The sequence below is a fragment of the Sturnira hondurensis genome, unplaced genomic scaffold, assembly GCF_014824575.4.
Source record: "Sturnira hondurensis isolate 20B ecotype Veracruz unplaced genomic scaffold, ASM1482457v3 Scaffold0020642, whole genome shotgun sequence".
Classification (NCBI taxonomy): domain Eukaryota; kingdom Metazoa; phylum Chordata; class Mammalia; order Chiroptera; family Phyllostomidae; genus Sturnira; species Sturnira hondurensis.
Window position 1 is genome coordinate 5,013,064 of NW_028093273.1, and position 23,240 is coordinate 5,036,303.

Below are 23,240 nucleotides of genomic sequence, written 5' to 3' on the forward strand. Positions count from 1 at the left end.
TCTTTACATGTTTAAGAAAATGATTATCGAGAAAAAGGGAGGGACACGGGAGAGTCAGAACAGGGGCGTAGAAACTAATTTATTTTATATGAGAGGAGAAAGATAAAGAACAAGTGCTGCAAGCAGAACAGAGGCCAGCCTCAACGATTTCACCTCCCAACTACCAGAAGACTCCAGATTCATTATGTTCTTCTCCATCCTCCATACGAGAGTTCTGGAGACCTGGGAGAAATATACTCTGTCCCACGGACACCCACAAACGTCAGTACTGGCTGCCAACTTGGGAAAACTAGCCTTTTAAGCTAAAGGCAAAAAGAGAAACAGCAAAGTTCTTTCCCCTTCTGCTTTGTTACAACAATCCTGTGTTTTGCAGTATTTGAGACATTCCTGTCCTTCAGTGCACTTCTTACAACCTCGTTTCTCCTGCCAGGAAGACAAAGACGACTTGCCGTGGTGCTCGAGAGACAGAAATGAGCTGGGCAAATGCATCCCCTTCCCTTCCTTCCTTTAACAGACTGCTCTGAGGCACAGCGTGTCTGGGAACTTCTCATATGGACAAATGCTGAGTCATGAGCTGAATCTCTCTTCATCGCCTATCTTGGAGCATGACCAACAAGATCATGTATCACCTAGCAGCACTTCCCAGGCTCCTTGACCTCACTTCCATTTTTCCTCAGTCTCACTGCACTGGACTTAACGTGTTCCAAATCAGGGATCAGCACTTCAGATAGAGAGACATATAGACAAACAATATATAAATAAATGGTGGAAGAACAGACATAATAACATGGCTAAATGTCATAGAAATAATGTTAAAGGGAAGAAGTTAGACACAAAAAAGTGCATACTTCTTGATTCCATTTACATCAAGTTCAAGAACAAGCAGAGCTGATGATCTATGATGAAAGAAGTAAGGATGCTGAGGATGGCTTCTGGAGTATGGGGAATGTTTTTTATCTTGATCAGAGTTGTGGCAAGTAAGTGCATGCACAGTAAAAAAGTCATCACTTAGCTATACACTTAGGATTTATGACCTTAATGTACACATATGACCCTCACCCCACCTCCATACCCTAAAGTTACCCTCCATAGTAACTAAAACAAGTAAATTATTTTGTCCCCATAAAAAATCCAAGATGTGGCCCTGGCTAGTGTGGCTCAGTGGATTAAGCACCAGCCTGCGAACCAAGGGGGTCTCTGGTTTGATTCCCAGTCAAGGCATATGCCTGGGTTGTGCGCCAGGTCCCCCCAGAGTCAGGTGTGTGAGAGGCAACCACACATTGATTTTTCTTTCCCTCTCTTTCTCCCTTCCGTCCCCACTGTCTAAAAGTAAAATAAATAATAAATATTTTTAAAAAATCCAAGATGTGCTTTTAAAAGTAGACAATAATATCAGAATATACTTTTTCCAGCTTAGAGTTCATGCTGGTAATTAGTTCAATATTCAAACTGTCATTCCAACTAGGATCAAAATATAAATTAAAAAAAAACTTTTTAACTGGATGATTGGAGAAATGAAGCAAGAAATAAAAGGTAACATGGCAGCCAAGACGGAGGCATAGGTAGATACACTTTGCCTCCTTGCACAACCAAAAGAAGGACAACAACAAATTTAAAAACAAAAAACAACCAGAACTGCCAGAAAATCAAAATATACGGAAGTCCAATAACCAAGGAATTTATATGTACGACCCATGGACATACACTAAAAGGGAGGATGCTGGTGTAGGGGGCGTGCAGGGTGGAAGGGAATAAAGGGGAGGAAACAATGGGACAACTGTAATAGCATAATCAATAAAGTATACTAAAAAATAAGTAAAAAAAGAAAAAAAGGTAAAACGAAAATTGAAATGTGAAAATTTATCTCCTGGCTCTGTGTGCCTGCCAGTCCTCAAGATTACCTCCTTAAGGAATCCCTTATCCAATCAGTACGTATTTAGGAAGGCAGACTAAAGACACCTGGAGAACAGAGAAAAAGAGCACACCCCTTCTAGCGCCGTTCTACAAGGACTGCAAAGAGGCGAGGGACAAAGAGAAGACTTTGCCACCTGTCTCTCCCTGATCCTGCTGCTCATATTGAAGTTTCTGGGTGCAGCTCTGTAGGGTGTAAGCAGGTTTGGGATCTTCCTTGCCTGTCAAGATCAAGCTCATACTATGAATGAGATTCTAACAACCCACAGAGCAACAGGAAGTCAGTGGTGCAGAAAGGACATTAAGCCAGAGTCCTACTTCCTGACCCATCCCAGGCAGCAAGGATTAGGAGGTCCACCCCAAGTATGCATCTCTCCCTCAGGGCTGCAAACAGAGCTGCTCAGTAAAAATGTATCTGGGGAGCACCACTCAGTTGGTAAGCACTTTCTCACTCACTCAGTAGAACCTATTTCATCTGCGCAAGAGTAATTACTTTAAAGACCTGCTCTGCCACTGACCACTAACGGCTGAAATAATTAAAGAGTCACAAACTGCTTAGTAGTTTGCATTATATATCTGAAATTGAAAGACATAAGAATGTGGAATAAACACACACCTGGAATAAAGGACAAAAAGGTACAATAGATTCGTGAGGAGGGTGATGACAGGAATGTGATGATAGGTAAGGGGGATAATTCCGGGAAGCTCCCTTGGTGAGCTATGAAGAAGAGGCTGAAATTTTGCATTGGAACAGGAAACCAGGGGACTGACTTTATTTTGTTGCTTCTTTTGTTGCTATTCCACTCCTTTGGAGGAATGGAATATGTATGGGACAGCACAAGACTGCCTTTTCTCATGACAAGGCACACCCTCCCAGCATTTGTTTCAGGAATTGCCACATTAGAATGATTCTGGGGAGACACATTCAATAGGCTATATACTGAGAGGTCAAATCAACATCCGTTCTCGGAACAGTAATCAGGGATGATTGCAATTGTGTTTAACACTTTTTTTTAACACCCCTACAAAGCAACCGCACAAATCTTTCTTTTTTTCAAACCTATTCTCCCACATCACTAGCTACTTTTATCTTTAAGAATGTACACCCAAACTTCATCTTTAAAACCTGTATGTAGTACCATGATATATACAATAAATGCCAAAATGTTTACAAAGTCTAGGGTGATCCTGATTATAGTTTATTGATACCCTCATTTAAAATAGAAGCAAAATATAATCGTGGAGTCGTTGAGTGCTTAAGTTAAAAATATTTAGCTCTCTCCACTCAAAAAAAAAAAAACGTATCTGAAAAGAGATCATGGAAAGCAAGGTGATCAGAATTTGGTGGTAAGAAACAAAAAGATATACAAAAATCAGTATATTTAATTTGTTTGCATGAGGGTATCCTGCTGGGTCAGAGGTTCTGACTTAGATCAAGGATATAAAATCGAACTTCAGAATCACCTTAAGAGTTTAGCAAGAAAATTCTTTTCCCAACACTAAGTAGATAAATCTTAGCGATGACGGCACCGCCGGAGAAAGAGGGTTAAACCGAATACCTGTTCCCTGCTTCTTCTTCAGCAGAGTCGCACAGGCAGCATTAGTAGCCATGTCCAGGGCCAGCTTGTTTTCATTGTTCCGTAAGTCTGTTCTAGCACCTTCCCCAACACAAGAAAAGTACATTAGATGTTTTTGAAGACTACAGTAGCAGCCAGTCCTCTTTTCCATCAAAACTGATCACTTTTGGCAAAACTAACTGGAGATCTTTTCAGCCCTAGCAGTAGCTTTTTGAAAGCAGAAAAACTCTCTCAAACCAGTAATAATGAGCTATGTGTTCTTATTAGCCAATGTCACCTCAATACATTTAATAAAAAAATAACTGAAAGTGTTTAAAAAATAGTATAGTGTATTTGGTGTCTTTAATCAGGGAGCATGTTGCTGCAGCTGTGAGAATTATGCACAATCAAAATATAGCCTTGCCCTCCCAGCCCCTGCAGAATTTCATACGAACGTTTCAGTGAGGAGTTCACCGTCCTTATGGTAAATCCTAAATCAGGTGGCCCCCAATAGTTAATGTGCCTCAGCATGAATGTTTGGAGATTAAATTCAATACACCCTTTGCTTCTTATGTTCAAGAAGGTCTATGGAAAGGACCGTGTAGGTTGAGCTCGAGGGGGTTAATATTTTCTATCTATAAGTATACTGTCATGTAAAGTGGCAGAACAGCAACAACATAAAACCCAGAGCCAATCAATGCATAATTCCTGTAGCCCACCTTCCACATACTTTTTTCCTTGCCTTTATTGTATTAAAGATTATATCATAATTCATGAATCATTAAAGATTCAAAAATATGGAAGTACGCTGGACAAAACCATGTCCCATCTCATCTCCCAACAAATCGTCCTTCCCCATTTTCTACCTTCTCCAGAGGCAACCATTCCCCAGACGTGGGCATCAGTTATGTCCTCTGGGTGCATGAATGCATTCTCAGACATGTATGTACAGACACACAAAATCATACCACAGGTATTGGTCTGTAACTCCACTTTTTATATACAGTTGACATATACAATTAGTTTCAACTACATAATACAATTCTGAAATCGTATTGTGAAATGATCACCACAGTAAATCTAGCTAACATCCTTCACCACACAGTTCCCAAAAAACATTTTTATGTGATGAGAACTTTTAAGATCTACGCCCTTAGCAACTTTCAAGTACGCAATACAGCGTCAACTATAGTCGTCATGCTGCACACCCCAACCCCATGACTCATTTTATAACGGAAAGTTTATACCTGTTGGCCCCCAAGATTTTTGTAACGTAACAATTTATAACGCTACTGATTTCTTAGTAGTATGCATACTTATAACTCAATCTATTTAAATGTTTATAAATATCCCATGTTGTGGATGCTCCAAATTTTATTTGATCACTCCCCTATTGAGGGGCACATAAACTGTCGTTCCTAATTTTTATTATCACAAACAATGCTGCCATGAACCTCCTTGCAAACACCTTTGTTTATATATTTCTGAAGGACAACTTCCTAGAAGGGATGTTGAAATGTAAGAATATGTACATTTTTAATTCTGCCAACTACTGTTAGACCGCTTTCCAAAAAGGCTTTACCAACTTATACTTTCTGCCACATGTGTGAAAATGCCATTTTCTTTGCAACCACATCCTCTTCAACAAACAAAAAACAAATGTCCTAAAACTTAAAAGCACAAAAATATTAAGTCCAGAAATAAAGTAGTATGTTTAATTAGGAATATGGAGGTGATGTGTGAAAATCTGTCTCTGAGCAGAATTAGATCTATCCACAGGGTTAGATCTAAACCCTTCTTCCCTACAGGTCAAAAGTCCTAAGGGTTTCCCTGGCTGGGGGTTCAGTAGGTTGGATCATCATCCCACACATCAAAAGGTTGCAGGTTTGATCTCCAGTAGAGGAGCATCCATTGGTTGCATCCAGTAGAGGATGCAACCAATAGATGTTTCTCTCTCACACTGATGTCTCTCACTCTGTCTCTTTCTTTCTCTCTCTCAACCCATCGATGTTTCTCACATTGATGTCACGTTGATGTCTCTCTCTCCTTCTCTCTCAATCTCTCCCTCCCTCTCAAATCAATAAACATATCCTCAGGTGAGGATTTAAAAAAGCTCCTGAGGGTTGATAGTTCTGCGACTAATCATTTCTTACATTAAATTATACTTCAACTCAGACGTGCTTTCTGTCGGGCCAGGAAATGCTCAGAGACAGCCATGCTGAAAAGAAACAGCCATTCCCTGTGTCCTTCTCACCTGGCACTGCCCAACGGAAATACAGTGAGGGGCATACGCAATTTTCAATTTTCCAGTGGCCACATTTTCCAAAAGTGAAATTCATTTAGATAAGGTATTTTATTTTACCCAGTATATCTGAAAGGTTCTCACTTCATCATGTCACCATTGTAAAAATGGTTGTGATGTTTCACGTTTTTTCACTAATTTCTCTGAACCTGCAGTGCATTTTACACTCACAGCACACCCCAATGCACACCAGCCTTATCTCAAGGGCTCAAGAGCACATGAGCCAGCGGTGGCAGAGCAGATGGCACAGCTCTCGGCACAACCTCTGGAGGGGCGCATGGGGAAAGGGTGTCCCATCTTTTAGACATAGAGGTACACCATCAACATACTTCAAATCAGAAACATTTCCTCTCCTATCTCCCAACATTGCTCCAAGGAGCCCTAATGATAGTGCATCCACGTAACATGTGCCCTGGGGGCACAAGCATCTTACAGCCCTATGGACCAGGGTGTGGTACGGAGTGATAAGCCTGGCTCTCTGCAAGGGCTAATGTTTGTGGGACAGATGGATAAATGGACGGTCAGTCCATCATTTCAGATTTCCCTCTGACCTGTGTGAAAACAGAAAATCAAGGGATCTTCTCCCATTCCCTGTATGTCTAACACCTGCTCAGCTCAGAGCAGGACACCGCAGCCACAGAAATCTTCCTTATCTACCAAGACTTCCTGTGAGAACAAAAACAGCAGAATCCAGATCCACACCACTTTCTCAGAGCAGACAGACAGGACCTGCTCGGTCTGTTCATGCACACACACACCCACGCACGCACACACACACCACGAAACACGCCTTCTAAGGTCCTTTACCCCCACAGAATGTTCAGTAAGTTTTTATTAAAATTAATATATGTAATTGTGTAACTCACCACGGTTTTTATTTAAAACTAAAAACTTACCCAAGTCACCTCAAAAATTCCATCTTAACATAACAACTCTGTGATGCAGAGTAGAGGTTAAAAGTCCCAATTCTAAAATAAGACACCTAAAGAGCCTATCACTCTTCTTATTCTTTCAAATGATACAGTCAGATGTAGTCTATTTTTCAGGATAAGCAAAAATCAGATGAGCGCAACGCACTTTACCTTTTGCCAGAAGCAACTCGACAATATCTGCATAACCCTTCCACGCAGCCGCATGCAGAGCTGTGTCTCCCAACTTGTTCTACGGCAATAAAAAGAGTGAGTACCATTTTAAAATTAGAGTGTGGACTGGAAACACACGGGAGTTGAGGCCCACTCCAGTAAACCTCAAATGATAAGGAAGTTATCTTCATATACAATTCCAAAGAGTGCAAGGAGACTGGAGACACGGGAGTGAGTGACGCTGGGAGAGACTGGGATGGAGGAACGGAAACTGCTGTGCCAAATCCCAAGTGGGGTGCAGACGCCCACAGAGGAAGACACCAAGAGGAAGCAAGCAGATCGCCCCCAGAAGCCTGGTGTGAATTAGGAACTGGAGATGTCTGGCGGCACTGGGGCAGGAATGAGGCACGGGGGTGAAAACAAGGCTGCTGTGTGAAAGGGTTTACAAGGAGTAACCTCAGAGGCCCAGATCACCTGCCGCTCTCCTTGCTGCCAGATGAGCCAGTACAGGTGCTAGAATTACCCTGTCAAGAAATTAACCAGATAGTTTCCAAGCTCATGGACACTAGGGACAAGAAAAGGTGGCAATGAGGCCAGAAAATAAAACCAGGGGGGTAGGCGAAAAACCTAACAACTGAGTGGCAAGCCCAGTCTCCCAGCAGTATGGCCTCCTGCCCGACCCGCAGTCTAACACGCACCCCAGGCAGGGATGGGAAGCTGAACAGCCCCACACAGCATGGAGGGAGTGAGCACTCATACTGGTGCCTGGGGACAACCCAACACAACACCAGGACTTCACATTTCACCCTGTGGAGAAGCCCACCCAGCCCCAGCAAGCCCCACCAGCACACAGAGCTTCCAATTTCACCTAAACATGAAGGATAAACAAAGACACTAGGTATTTGAGGAAAGTCTCCTGTATTTGAGGAAAAACCAAAACAAATAAAATAAATGAATCTCTGAGGGAAAAAACACAGTACCTGTGAGTAGCAGAAAATATTTTAAAAAGTTATAATTAACATCAAAGATAGAAGATGATACTGAATAATGAAACAAGAAAAAGATGCTATTTAAAACGGCAATTGGAGTAAAAGAAAGAGCTCAGGGTGAGCAGAATTCTAAGACGGCCCCCAGGACTCTTGCTCCCTGGCACACACCCACTGTGCAATCCCCTCCTCTTCAGTGTGGGCGCATGCTGCGAATATAACAAAATATCACTCCCATAATTAAATATCTAATCAGTCAATGCTGAGTTCATCAAAAGAGAGATTATACTGGGTGGCCCTGACCTAATCAGATGCACCCTTTCCCCCAAAAAAGGTATGGTATAGTGCCAGGCACCATCTGATGGCCTTGAGAAAGAAACGAATAGTCATGCTGTGAACTGCCCATAAAGAACACTGGTCTCTGGAGGCTGAGGGCCACATTACCACCAATACAAAAAACTCGATTCCCCTGGCAACCTGAATGAGCTTGGACTAGGATGTGGGCTCCAAAGGAGAACCCCACTGCAGCCAACACTTCGATTCCAGCCTGTGAGACCTGAGAAGAGAACCCATCGGTGCCATGCCCAAAATTTGGGTCTACAGAAAATATAAGGTAAATGGGTATTGTTTTAGGCTGCTATGTTTGTGGTAATTTGTTACATAGCAATAGAAAACTTATAAAGAGCTCTGGGCCATTAAAAATGTGACCAAAATAAATCATGAAGACAAAAGCAAGGAAAATCTCAGAAACTAAAAAAACTGGAGGTTCAGAATAAAAGTCCAATATAACTATTGATGGATACTTAGAACCAAAAAACAAAGAAAACAGTCAGAAAACTGACCATAAGAGAAATAATACAAGATATTTTTCCAGGCTAAAAGTAATGCGGCAGCATTACTGGGGAAAGACCCACACTGAAGCCCGTGGCTGTGAAATTTTAGAACACCAAAGCTACAGACTCCAACCACGGGAAAAAGCAAACCACACAGAGGAATGGGAATCCAAATGGAATTGAACCTCTCACACACAACCCCAGAGAGAACACCACCACAGAGGCCTGCCTGCAACCGAGGAAAACCGTTTTCAACCTATGGTTCTGTCAACCAAATAATCAATGCCAAGCTCCCCTTTCTCAGGAATCTACTTAAAGATGGCCTTCAACAAATGGAAGACATGGGATCCCGGAAAGTGAAGGCTCAACACAGGAGACAGGTGAAGGACTTCCCGGGAAGATAGCAAAGGGCAGCCCAGACCAAGCAGCTCAGATTCGAGAACGCGGATGGATGGCTTCTAGAAGTGCAATTCCAGGGAGAGAAGAAGTAGCTGATTATCTCACACATCATCAAAAAGTGTATCAAGAGAATATAAAACAGCACAGAAGTGTGTGTGAGATACCAAGAAAAGGCTAGTAAGTATAGAAACAGTTACATAAACTGTGAGCAATATTTAAATAGCCATACTCATGTAAGCAACACAGAGCAACGTAACTAAGCACTGTGACACAATACATTGGGAGGACCACCAGAAGGAAGGCCGGGTGCTGCAGTGCCGGGGCGCCGGGAGAGGAGAGTTCGGCAGTTGACAAACTTAAACCCTCACCTACGCAACAGGATGCCAAAATGCATACGACAATGACAAATTCTGAGACAGCTCCACGTCTTTTCCTTAGTAACATGAAGGTAAGAAGAAAAAGCTAAAAGCCAAAAGTGATATACAGGGAGGAATGTGGTAGGCATTTTGGGCTTCGTACAATTTGAACTTTAGTACAATAATAATTTTTTAACTATGTGCTTATAGTATTTTGATTAAAAGTTTATGAGAGATACTAAACAGAAAAAGGTCAGTTCAAGACACTATGGTCTGGTTTTTCATGCTCATGTGCTGTACAAGGAGAACAAGGCAGGTGTGTTAAATGACATTCCTGTAAACAATCTTACCTGCTGGTTCAGTTCAATGTTTGGTTGAGTAAATAGCATTTCTACTATATCTGAAATTCAAACAGAACAAATAATTTTTTAATAATGAGAAGTAAAAATCTCACAAAACTAGGCATCATAAGTTTAAAGAAGAGAATTTTTAGATGAATTGTCAAGAAAATCCTCGCAGTAAAATTTTTTAAATGTATCTAAATTGAAGACTTAAGACTTTAAAGGGTTGATTTAAGGAAATTTTTTTCCAAATTGTTTGGCTTTGCATTTTCACATGACATCTATTATAGAAATATTTCTACATTTGTTATGATACTTAATATTTATACCGCTAGATGTTTTTTTTTAGCTACAATAAAATGGGTATCTTTTGGGAGACAATCATAAATTTCCCTTTCACTATGCTATTTAATTTGTTGGGTTCTTTGTTTCTCATTGTTGTTTGGATTACGTTTTTGTGTTGAAGAGAGAGGTATAAAGAGAGTGAGTGTGGTGTAGAATTTGGCCTGTCTGAAATACATCTAGAAATTCCACTTGCCATTACTACTATTGGTTATAACAGAGAAAGTCACCAACTGAATACTTAACTCAAGCAAATGCTCTTTCTCCTTAATCTAATAGTTAGCACTAAACTTGAAATGTGTGTCACAAAAGCAGATCATGGGAAAAGCTGCCTTAGAGAATTCAATTCCGCCCCATTTCTTCTGTAAGATTAGAGAGTGGGGTGTGTTTTTACATCACTGTTGTTTTCCCGTAACTTTGCCACGTCTGAGAGAGGAAAGGAGGCTTCTACCCTTTCAAGTCAAAACGGTCCACGTAGGGAGGCTGATCAATGACGTTCGACCTACTGTGTTATAAACAAAGCTTCCAGGAACAAGGCTATTGGCTGATGTTCCAAAGGATTTGAAAAGAATAGCCAGCTTTTTTTTCATTTCTGTAAATCTGATTCTCCTAGGCAAAGCCCATTTTTCAGTAGCACAGACATTTATGGTGACAAACAAAATGTGATACCTTTGTGGCCCCCGTGACAAGCCCAGTATAAGGCAGTGCTGCCAGCTTTGTCTAAGCCATTCACACCAACTCGGTTCTCCAGACACTCTCTCAACCAGCTCAGGTTGCCTGGAAAAAGTTTACATTTATAAAAACACAAGAAAGAGGATCTTGGTTTTGGTTTTGCTTTTAAATCAATGTCATCCTGCATAAATTTCCATTTGCAACAGATTAATCAACAATTCTGAAATTAAGACCTGCCCAGTAATGCATTTATTATGGTACATTTTGACTTCCAGTCCACTAATGGAAAGCATTAACATCAATTTTTAATAGTAGACTAATGGAAAGAGTTACCTAAATGGGTCTGCTTAAAGTATTTTTACCCTGTAAAAAATAGATGCAAATACATGTTTTCCTTTGTGAATTCCTGAAACTTGGGGGGGGGGAGGGCAATCCTAAGAACAAGCAGAAACTTTTATATTCGTATTTAAAATGCACTTTCAGTTCTTCCAAGAAAAGAAACACTAAAAACTTACTCAAATATGCTACTCTTACAAGTTCAAGTATAACCACTGATTTAAAAGCCTCTAGCTAGAGCCTGGCTAGTGTAGCTCAGTGGATTGAGCGCGGGCCTGCGAACCACACGATCACGGTTCGACTCCCAGTCAGGGCACATGCCTGGGTTGCAGGCCAGTTCCCAGCAGGGACTCTCGAGAGGCAACCACACATTGACGTTTCTCTCCTTCTCTCCTTCCCTTCTGCTCAAAAGATAAATAAATAAATTTAAAAATTAAAAATAAATAAATAAAAGCCTCTAGCTAATGCCCTAAATATCTAGTTTACAAAAAAAATGTTTTAAATGTCAGTTTCGTAGTTCTTATGCAAAATCCTAAACCCCTCATTTCCTTTTGCATATTCAGATTTCAAAATGATCTACAATAGCGGAAGAGAGAGCCCACTAAGGCCTTATAAAAACTCCCCACACAGGGTTCTTCAACAGCCACCCTACTGACATTTCTGGTTGGAGAATTCTTTTGGTATCAGCACTGTTCTGTACACCACAGTATATTTGGCAACAACCGAGGCTCTACCCAAAAGGTGCCAGTGGCAGCCTCCAGTCGTGACAGTCAAAATGTCTCCAGACACTGCCAAATGGTCCACAGTATGGAGGGAGGAATCACCCCCAGTGGAGAACCACCAATCTATAGGGTAAAGCCCCAGGTACGAGGTGCATCCTAGCAACAGGAGTTGCTCCCTCCCACCCTGACCCCACCCTTACCACACACACGTTACATCAACAGTCTCCTAAATGCTGTACCCTCAAGAAGCCCCCACCCTGCTGCCTCCTGTTCCTTGTTCTGGCCTCAATAGCCCGTGTAACTTAAACACACTTCAACTGCTATGCCTATCACACCATCTCATTCTGTTACTCGCATCTCTCCCTTTCCAGGCCTTGAGCTCTGGAGTCACAGACCATGCCTTTCCACTCACCATGGAGCACAGGTATGTAAGGTCCTCAAAAGTGTCTGTGACTGACACTTTAAAATTAAAATTACACTTACCCATCTAGGATAACAGAAGGCAAAACAGAGATTGCCTCTAGGGGAGGCAGGGAGTTAACTGGAAAGGGAGTTTTCTGGAATGACACAAATGTCCCAGCTAGATCTTGATCTGGGTGTTGGTCACCTGGGTGCATACATTCATCAAAAGTCCCCAAACTATGTAATTAAAATTGGTGGGTGTCACTGTTCTGTATATGTCAATCAAAAAGAATCACACCTACCTCGTTTTGCAGCTTCATGCAATGGATTGTCGATGGATTCTGCCTGCTCGGCCACTAGATTAAAAAGAAAAAGTACAAACCCAATGCTGAGAGTGGTTCACTAAAGCCAGATCAGTCCCCCAGCTTCCACAATGTCAGAGCCTTCTGCAATTCAGTTTCCCTTACTTAATGTGGAAAAAAATATCAGGAAATTAAATTGATCTTTCCTGCTTTAAAAGAAGCTGAATTACGTGTTCAGTGAACCCAGCCTAAGCAAGCAATATGACAATAACACAGCAACTAAATGGAGGTATACACAGAACAAACACCCGTGGCCTGTACACCAGTTCATTCAATAATTTAATAACAAATTTGGTCATAAAAATACAAAAGAAAGCATCTGATGCTCATTTTTACATTCTGTAAAAGCATCCTGTATAAATATGGCTGAAAATAACTGTTTCTCTTGTGTGGGGTAGGGGGAGCAGACAGACTGGTGAAAGGAGAATATTTTGCTTCCTCTATTCAGAAAGGGCAATGAGACACCCACCTGCCTCCAAGGAAGGTGTGTTCACTGTGTCCTAGAATCAGCACGAGTGACGAGACTATTTGTTCACATGAGACTTCTGACACAGCCCCTCCCTCCATAAAGGGCTGTAACCTGACACCCCCTTGGCTATCTGGGATCCAAAGCTACAGAGGAACATTTTATTCCCTCAGTGTCTATGAACATCTTACACCCACAGAAACAAGGTATATTTGCTATTTCAGAGGTTAGAGCAATGTAAAAATGTTCAAAGTCTTTTCTTTAATCCAGACTGGTATCACTCTAAAACCAGGGCAGGAGGGGCCCCTATGTTGGATACCAAACCTCAGTTCTTCATCACTCCTCTGAGCTCTTCATTTCCTCCACTAGGAGCTTTAAAGTGCCTCCTTGACATTTTCTAGATTCCCTTCCTGTCCTCGGAACTGGTGCCTGACACCAGCCCTATTGGTCTAGGGATTCATCTAATGCTTAAGTCAAAAGGAACCTTAAAAGATGATTCTCTCCCTTTCTCCCTCCCCTTTTCTCCCTCTAAAAGTAAATAAATAAAATAAGTAAAAAATAAGTAAAAAAATTTAGAAGTGATTTAAATCAAACTTTCATTACAAAGATAAGGGGACAGTCCCAGAGGTAGCAGGTCCTGGTTATTAGGTAGTGGAGGAAAAAGGATTAGAACCCAGGACCCTTGTTTATCAATCCTACTCTCTTTTTATTTTACTCTGCCAATTTCTGGACAAGTCTGTTTTGTCCTCCCCCAACTACAAGTGAGCTCATGGCAGGGGCCACATCTCGGTGCTCAAGCTCCCCAAACTGCCCCTGACATGGGCTTAATGAGCATCACTGCCCCAAACATGAATTGAAAAGGCATGGTCACTTCATCAGAAAAGAAAGGGCTGGCCTACGAAACAATCAGTGAGATTTAGTTTAACAGCAAAAAAAAATGTTTTTCTAAGAGTTGAATGAATTCTTTCGAGAATGCTACAAAGAATTTTCTTAAGCCAAGGAGTCAAGGCTCAAGCACTCCCAGCGTCCAGGACCACTTTATTAACAGGTGGCTCACGGAGGAGAAAATGTCCTGGACTGGCAAGGACTCTGCTGATTTCTCAGCCAGAGCAGCAAGCAGAAAGCCCTCAAGAACCATATAATAAGTCCCAGTCAGGGCACATGCCTGGGTTGCAGGCCAGTTCCCAGTGGGGGACGCACGAAAGGCAACCATACATTGATATTTCTCTCCCTCTCTCCTTCCCTTCCCCTCTAAAGATAAATAAATAAAATCTTTTTTAAAAAGAACCATATAATAAAGTTTATACAATAGGATTGATTGATTTGCCTCTTAAATCCCTTTTAGTCTACAGGTTTTTAGTGCACACTCTATGGCAAAGCACAGACACGGCAGCCATGCTTACCATAGTTGCTTGGGATTAGTCCAGTCCTGCCTTTGGAAGTGCCTTTCCACCAACTGGTATCACTCTGCGGAAAGAAGAGTTAAATTAAGTGGCACCAACTCCAGCTTACACTCAATCGCTTCTAAGACCGCCGGACTGATGGAGTGTACCTGAGCTACAAAACGTCCATCGGGCCTGGTCACAATGAGCACGGCCCTCACTCCCTACTTAGGATGTCCTTTCCCGTCACCACTAAATCACAAACATTCACAGACCTCTCTGCAACCAACCAAATACACTTCATCACAGAGCCTCAACAATCAAACAAACCATACGGAGATAATACAAATGAAAATTACACTTAGTTTATAGACTATAACGGTTTTTTCTCCAGTCTAATTTTTGTTAGCATCAAGATTTTTTTGTTTGTTTTCTGAAGACATCTTTATTTCACCTTTATTTGGGGGGTAACTTTTTTATTACAGAAAAATCCAAACCTGTATGAAAGTACAAAGAACAGTCTAATGAACCTACCCATTACATACCCATACCCATTTTCAACTGCATGAATTACTTACTTATGGCCAACATTGTTTCAGATATACTGCCACCTACAACTTCCCTCCCCTTCAGATTATTCTGAAATAAATTCTAGACACGATATTATTTCATCTATAAATATTTCAATATGCAGCTGTGGAAGATTAAGGATTATTTCAGACATAATTATAATATCATTATCACAGATTTAAATTTTCAACAATTCCTTAATATCACCAAATATCTAGATCAATACTCAAACTTCCAGTTGTCCTATAATCCGGAACCCAAATAAGGAACATACAATAGGATTAATTGATATGTCTCTTAAGTCTCTTTTAGTCTACAGGTTCCCCCGCCATTTGTGTTCACTCCTTCCCAAACTACTTGTTGAAAAAAAATGTCTGTTCTGTAGAGTTTCAAACAGCCTGGATTTTGCCTACCGAATCCCTGTATAAAGCAAAAATGTGTTCCTCTGCTCCCTGTATTGCCTCTAAGCTGGTCATCAGTTCTAGACGCTTAATTAAACTCAGATTCAATTACTCTGTCAAGACTATCTCACAGGTAGTCCTGATCTCTCCCATCAAAGGACACGTAAGGGCTAGTGCTCTCTCTTTTTATAATGTCAGTAACCTCTGATGAGCATTCTCTGGATTCATTATTTTACAGGGATGGCAAACAGATGGCATTCTATCATTCTTTCTTCATTTAAATAACTAGAATATCTCTTTAAAGAGAAAACTCTCCTTCACTAACTCTCAGATCATCCAGAGATGAAGTTCACCAGAAAGAGGCAAAATAACAAGTGCTGTCCCTCTCTAGTGAGACTGTGAAGGAAGTGGAAGGAACCCACTGACACTAGTGGTGGGAATGCAGACTGGGGCAGCCACTGTGGAAGGCAGGGTGGAGATGACTCGAAAAATTAAAAATGGATCTGCCTTTTGATGCAGCAACCTCACTTCTGGCAATTTATGTGAAGGAACCCAAAACAATAATTCAAAAGAACATAAGCACCCCTATGTTCACTGCAGTGTAACAATCACCAAGATATGAAAACAATCCCAGTGTCCATCGATAGGCAAGTGGATAAAACAATTAAGGGACATTTACACAATTGAATACTACTCAGTCATAAAAGAGAAGAAAAATTTACCCTTTGTGACAGTATGGATGGACCTGGAGAACATTACGCAAGAGTGAAATAAGCCAGTCAGAGAAAGACAAATACTGTATGATTTCACTCATATGTGGAATCTAAAGAACAAACTGAACTAACCAGCAAAACAGAGACTCATACATGGAGAGCAGATGACAGTTAGTGGTGGTGGAGAGGTTAGAGGGTGAAGGGACTGAGCAAAAAGGAAAAAGGACTCATGGACATGGACAACCATGTGGTGATTGCTCAGGGGAGAGGGTACAAGGGGACTAAATGGTAATGGAACAAAGTACAATAAAGATTAAATCAAAAACAAAAAGGCAAAATAAATGCTACTTTCCTTAACACATGTCAGAATAAAAAGTTGGTTCCCTCACATCATCTCAAAGTGTTTGATAATGTTTGTTTTGAAATATCATTAGGAACTTATAATTTAATCATAGTAAACGTGTTTCAATTCTTGGGAATTGCTGCTCTTACTGATCGCTCATGCAGTCCTATCTCTGGCCAGTAGCAGCCTCTTCAATTTGGTGCTGTGCCTTTCCAGCGTGACGCTGAGTAGTCTTTGGTAGCTTCCTTGCTTTCTAAAAATAACATGTTTCGGGATTATCTTGTACCTTCAATGTCTGTCCCCGACCTGGTACAGACATCTCTCAAGGGAGCCTTGTTCCTTTTCATGGGAAATAACATAACGTTATTATTGGTAGGCCATGTTTTCCCTAGGCTTTTCAAAGTACAGAGCAAGAGATATTGTTTTGTTTTATTTTAGAGAAAACACAGCCCTGGCTGGTGTGGCTCAGTGGACTGAGCACCAGCCTGTGAACCAAAATGCTGCTGGTTCAATCCCCAGTCAGGGCACATGCCTGGGTTGTGGGCCAGGTCCCTGGAAGGGGATGTGCGAGACACAACACGATCAATGTATCTCTTACACATTGATGTTTCTCTCCCTCTCTTTCTCCCTCCCTTCCCCTCTCTCTAAAAAGTAAATAAAACCTAAAAAAAGAAAGAGAAAGAGAGAAGATATGAGAAGAGAGAGAGAGAGGATATAAATCCAATTCAAAAGCCGAGCTACAAGATTGTTACTCACCCTAATTTATCTTACATCTGTATGTCCTTCCTTGCAGGCTGGAAAACCCCAGGTTTCAACATCTCTGACCTAGGGACTCAGTTGCTACACCATACACATGTAGCTATCTCAGAATAGCAATACCAACACTTTCCCAACAATATCATGCTTAAAACCAGTTTACAATACAATACTTTTGGCAGTTGTTCTTGTCCTTCATCTATGTTCTACTAGAGGTGTTCAGCTGAACCGCTGAGTTGTGAAGTCACTTGGAATAGTTCCTCTCTGTGTGGTTATGCCAATTAGCTACAGTACAATTAAGTTTATTTCTTAAATAAAGAAATTAAGTACAATTTAGTACAATTGTACATTTAGTACAATTAAGTTCATGCTGCTTTTAATTTTCAGGGATTGTTTTTTACCAATTTAACTGTATAACTATGCAAAAGTTTACATGATTCCAAAGTCAGATCTCCAAAACAAAGTACAATTTTTGAAAAGTCTATTTTTCATCTATGTTTCCTCTACTCTATTTCCCTTCCCCCCACACCCAAAAGAATCTATTTCTTAAATTTTATTTTACAATTCCTCCTCTGTTTATTTTAAACTGAAGAAAACAGGTATAAGTATATCCTCTCACTCTTTCTTAGATAAGTGAAGGCACATTATCCACATTTTTTATCTTGCTTTTTTTCTCTAAAATTACTCCACAATAGAGCGATAGTCCTTATTCTTCGTATCTGCAAAATACTCCAATATAGGAAAGCTTATTCAACTATTTTCTTGTTGTTAGACAAATGGGCTATTTCTAATCTCATGCTATTACAAACTATGCTAAAATGAATAGATTTGGGCATATGTATTTTTATATAGACACACATTTAAATAACATACAATGTTATGGCTATACAAGATAGCCTAATACATCTTCAATATATACATGGTATCACAACATTTTAGGTGGGCTTACCATGTCAGTAATGTAGATGATATCACCTTCCTCAAAGTACAATTCATCTGGCTAAAAGAAAAAAATGAAAAAAAAGAAATGTTTAACTTTGACTTCATGTGATATTTTCATGAATTTGAATACAATGATTATGATAATTATACAGATGTCAAATGGTAAAGTATCCATATACACAATGTGGTTTTTTAAATTATGTAAATCATTTAACATAACATTATTAACATGAAGAAGTAACTTGGACTGTCCACACCAGAACCAGCTCAAAAGGATTAGTTGATTACAGTCAGTCTGTGCTCTGGCCCATACCAGCCAAATGTCTAACGCACTCTGAATAAAGGCAGGCACTTTCATTAAAATATCTTTCTTCTATTAGTAGATAACAATTATCAATCAGCATGACCTTATGAGCAAATAGCATGATGGCTATTCAGAGCAAGTTTCAGTGTTGAGAAACGTTTATGTTGTCACACTGAGTGACAAATGTAAGGCACAAAATTTCACATAGGATAATATCACCATAATGCTCAAACTTATATATAGATGATTTCCCAAATTTTATTAGTTTTATTATTTTCACAATTTTAGTTGGAAAATATTTTTTAAATAAGGGGCTTTGATATTTCTGGTTAGAGCTATTCTTCCACACAAGTAAAAATTATGCTAGTAAAACAAATTATTTCATCCATTTCTTTCTCCAATTGTTTACCTCCTCTCTTAGTCACAGAGTAGTAATTATGACTCTGAACTAGTAATTTATTTTGTTTCAAAGCTGATCTATATTATTACTATAACTATCTCCCCAAATATAAATGAAGACAGTAACAGCTATGTTTTATTTTTTTTAAGATTTTTTTATTTATTTATCTTTAGAGGGGAAGGGAAGGAGAGAGGGAGAGAGATATCAATGTATGGTTGCCTCTCATGTGTCCGCTGCTGGGAACCGGGAACTGGGAACCGGGAACTGGGGACTGGCCTGCAACCCAGGCATGTGCCCTGACTGGGAATCGAACCGCGATACTCTAGTTCGCGAGCCTGCGCTCAATCCACTGAGCTACACCAGCCAGGGCTACAGCTATATGTTTTAAACAACCACAAAACATGAATATTTAGATGCATTAGAAACTCAAATATAAAAATTAGCAAATAATGATTAATGATAGTAAAAAACAGCTAAGTTCCTGAAGCATTTGTTGCATTTACACTTTGATTTACAGAGACTAGACTTACACATAGCACAAGCTATGCAAAATTAGTGGAACCTATGCAGACTTGATGATACACATTTTAATATTATATGAAATAGGCATTTAGGAAAATAAAAACAAGCCCTGTAAGATTTTCTGTATTTATTCTCTAGAATGTTCTGATGACCTATAATCAATATGACCACCAATATGTGATGGATATACAAAGTGATGAGGGAAACAAACTATTTCCCGTTGCACATCCTTCTCAGAGAGGCCAGAAATGGGACTCGCTTACCACCACGCACAGCATCCCAGCTAGACGCAGCGGCCATCCCCATAACAGGTAAGGGCAGCCGTCACTGGCCACACCATTTGACTATCTGCCCTTTAGATGACAGTAAAGGATGAGGAGAAAATGAAATAGGACAGAAGGAAGCAGAGAAAACAGAATATATGTGAAAAGGTAGCATTTTTATGAAGTGACTAAGTTTCCTTGAAGAGATCCTTCTGGCCTTAGCGACATCCCAGGCCACTCATTCTGTACCCAGCTAAGAGCTAACCCTGCCCACTTACTGTCTAACAATGAACCCTCCTCAATCAGCGCTTTCACTGACTTTAAGAAACCATCTCTGCCTACAGTTTTTGTCTCCTTCTAAAATTGTAAAAGTCTAGTCTGCTCAAATTATCTCATTTAGTGAGATCATTCACCCTTGGAAGCAAAAAGCATGTTTTGAAAAAGTATCAAACAAATAACTCAAAAAAATCAAAGCACACACACACACACACACACAATATCTGCGATTAGTCTTTCTCATAAAAAAAGAAGAAGAAATAAAGCCCACAAGAATGGAAAGTTAAGTGCTTAATGGTTATGGGGTTTCCTTCTGAGGTAATGAAAATGTTTTGGAACTGGACAAGAGGCGGTGGCTAACAACACTGTGAACGCACTAAATGCCACTGAACTGTTCACTTTAAAGTGGTTCATTTTATGTAATAAAAAAATTCACCTCAATTTTTAAAAAGGCAATAAAACCTAAGAACAGTTAAAACTCAATGTCTTTTACGTAGTTATTGGCCTGTGTGGTTTGGCTAAGTGATATTTGGAAAATGTCACTTAAGTACGGTCATTTTGATACTTGCTGGTGTTCCTTCTGTTCGGTGTTTAAACCAATGGCTGCTGTTCGGTAATGGTGTCTGCCCCAAGCCCATGTTAGGTCAGACCTGTTTTTCAACTGAGGCAACAGCAGCCGTTCGATTCCAGTAAGGTATAAAAAAAGGTCCTAACTGTTGTTTTCATCTTGACAAAGGAAAGTGGACAGTTTATTTTCTAATCAATAGCTGCTAGACACACAACACTGCTTACTACCCATAAAATATCTTCTTCCAAAGAAACTGGCGCAGTTTGTCCCAACAGAGTGAAGGTCACCTACCAAGTCCTTCAGGCTGTTGGTGTCAGTACAGACAACAAGGTCACCTCATGACTTTAAAACCTGGATCCACTTTACCAACAATAGTCACACTTTCCATTAAGAAACCACTTGCAGAACACATGATGTAAATTGTTCGATGAGATCTACTTTTAAATTCTTGGCATCATATTCGTGGAACAGAAATGGGCAGATAGTGACACAATCAAGCAAGCATTGCCCTGTTTCCAGCTTCGTCTTAGGTTTTTAACCACATTCCTCCTTTCCTCTCTCCTTGAACAACCACAAGGTATCAGAACAAGTAAATTGCTGGCCACTGGGACATTACAGTGATGAGTACAAACTTGGTAATACATACTCTCATTCCTGTTCATATATTCTTAGAAACACATATTCCCAAGGCATTAATTTTGTTGGTTAATGCAAATATACACTTTATGAGAAAATATTAAAAGACTGTGAGATACCTTGGAAATTTTTCAGATTTGTCAACCTGGAGCCTCAAAAATTAATAAAAAGAAAAAAATCAAACTGGCACAGATATTTTTATTTAACACTTTATAGTACTATTATGTCCCAGGCACTGGTCTGGACACTTACAAATATTAACTAATTGAATCCTCACCAGCAACGCAATGAGGTGGGTTTTACTCTCATTACCAGGGTACAGATGAGAAACTTATCCAAGGGCACAGACAAGGTACAAGGCAGACCCTTCTCATATAGAAGGGTCATTCACAGCCATTACTGGTGGTCATGGTGTCATGACCTCGTTAAAAGGCAGTGTCCCGGGAAGTACCTGCTTCCACCGCCTCAACCAATGCATTATGACAAAACCAACAGCAGCACCTTATACTTACAAACCATACTTAACCTCATTTTATTCTTACAACAACCCATTAGAGAGGGCTGATCATGGGTATCATGTTCCATGTCACAACCAAGCTCAGAGAGGTAGAAGAATTTGCCACAAATTATGCAGTGAGTGGCAGGGCTGGGCTCCTACTTCAGCTTTCGGAACCCCATTCTAGGGCTCCTTCCTCTACATTTAATGCTATAAACCTAGCAAGGCCCAGCAAACACTACATGATAGAGCAGGGTCCCGCTGGTTTCTCTTTGGAAATCAACGTGACACCTCCAGCACAGAGGATATGCCGCTCTTTCTCTTTGCACATCTCTACACTAGTCTATCCAGTTCAGCCAGGTCTATGCAGTAGGACACGTTACTTATTGCACTGGAGGTTGGGTGACAAGTGAGGACCAAACAGGACTACCTTGCCTTCAAGCAAGACAGAGAAGAAATGGGTTGGCAGGAAGAACCAGGAGCCACAGCTGCCTGGTGTTTACCTGTTCACTGAATCACCAAGCGCAGAGTTGGGCATTGCTGTCCCTATCTCCTGAGAGTTGAATAGTAGCGGAAAACAGACCCAGGCCTCCCCGGGGCGCGGCACAGGTAAGTCCTCTGCAATGGTCCCACAGTCAGCTCTTCCATCTTGCCTGATCCCAATGGCTCTAAGGAGACCAGGGCAGATTAGGATCTACCCCCGTATATTTATTCCACCAGAAAAGATGGCGATTGGTGCAAGGAGAGAAAGACCAAACTGGAAGCTCAGTTTGGTGTCTTTCAACAAAAATTATCATTCAGAAGAAGAATGGAAAACTAGTTCTTGGGTGATATTCAAAGTACGGAATTGCTGGTACAAGCACAGGCACTTAACCAGTCAGGGAGACCATGGGAGCTGGAGGCTACCTTTAACACATGGATTGAGGAAGGTGGAAAGGGGCAGAGCATGGGGGCAATGGGGTGTGGGGTAGCCATTACTGAATGCCCAGCACACACAGGATAAGTGAGCAGCATTGCTCTGCAGCCTCAAATTCTTGGGACCAGGGGTATCAAAAAGTACAATAACATTTTAAATACAGAATATTCAAAAAACCTAATAAATAAATGCCTATTTTCCCCTGTGCACTCAATAATAAGTAAGATAAAAAGTAGTGGAAAGACTCCCTCTGGGAGAGAACCAAAAGTGAATTAAAGTAGTTAATACATCAACCAACTAAAAATATTTGTTAAAGGTCATGGGGAACCAAAGGAGGAAGAAGTGGCCAATGAGAAAGGACAAAGGCAGTGACAAAAGGAGAAACAGCCAGAAGTCACCTCCGGGCTCAACTGAGCTGCCCCAGGAGGGCAGCTGATGACCCCCTCCCTCCTCCTACTCCTCTCCACCTCAGGGGTCAGGCAACCTAAGGAACAAATGATTTGGACAATCAGAGGCATGAAATGATTGTCCTCCCTGTGATCAGGGGACAAAGACAGCAACATCTGTGTGTCATAGCTCCTTACCTTTTGTGCCCTGCCCCAAAACTCAAAATGTGACAGTATTTGGAGCCAGGGTCTTTAAAGAGGTAATTAAGTTAAAATGAGGTCATTAGAGTAGGCCCCA

The 23,240-nt window shown here is 40.7% G+C and overlaps 1 protein-coding gene across 1 annotated transcript in view; it reads right to left on the reverse strand.

Moving 5' to 3' along the window:
* OSTF1 (osteoclast stimulating factor 1) overlaps positions 1 to 23,240 on the reverse strand; it is a 50,611-nt gene that overhangs the window by 2,509 nt on the left and 24,862 nt on the right. The window contains exons 3-9 of the mRNA XM_037030352.1: positions 18,183 to 18,233; positions 14,472 to 14,535; positions 12,543 to 12,596; positions 10,778 to 10,885; positions 9,776 to 9,825; positions 6,852 to 6,930; positions 3,471 to 3,569 (exon numbers count right to left, since the gene is read on the reverse strand). Coding sequence (XP_036886247.1) covers positions 3,471 to 3,569; positions 6,852 to 6,930; positions 9,776 to 9,825; positions 10,778 to 10,885; positions 12,543 to 12,596; positions 14,472 to 14,535; positions 18,183 to 18,233 — 505 coding nt within the window. The remainder of the gene's footprint in view (positions 1 to 3,470; positions 3,570 to 6,851; positions 6,931 to 9,775; positions 9,826 to 10,777; positions 10,886 to 12,542; positions 12,597 to 14,471; positions 14,536 to 18,182; positions 18,234 to 23,240) is intronic.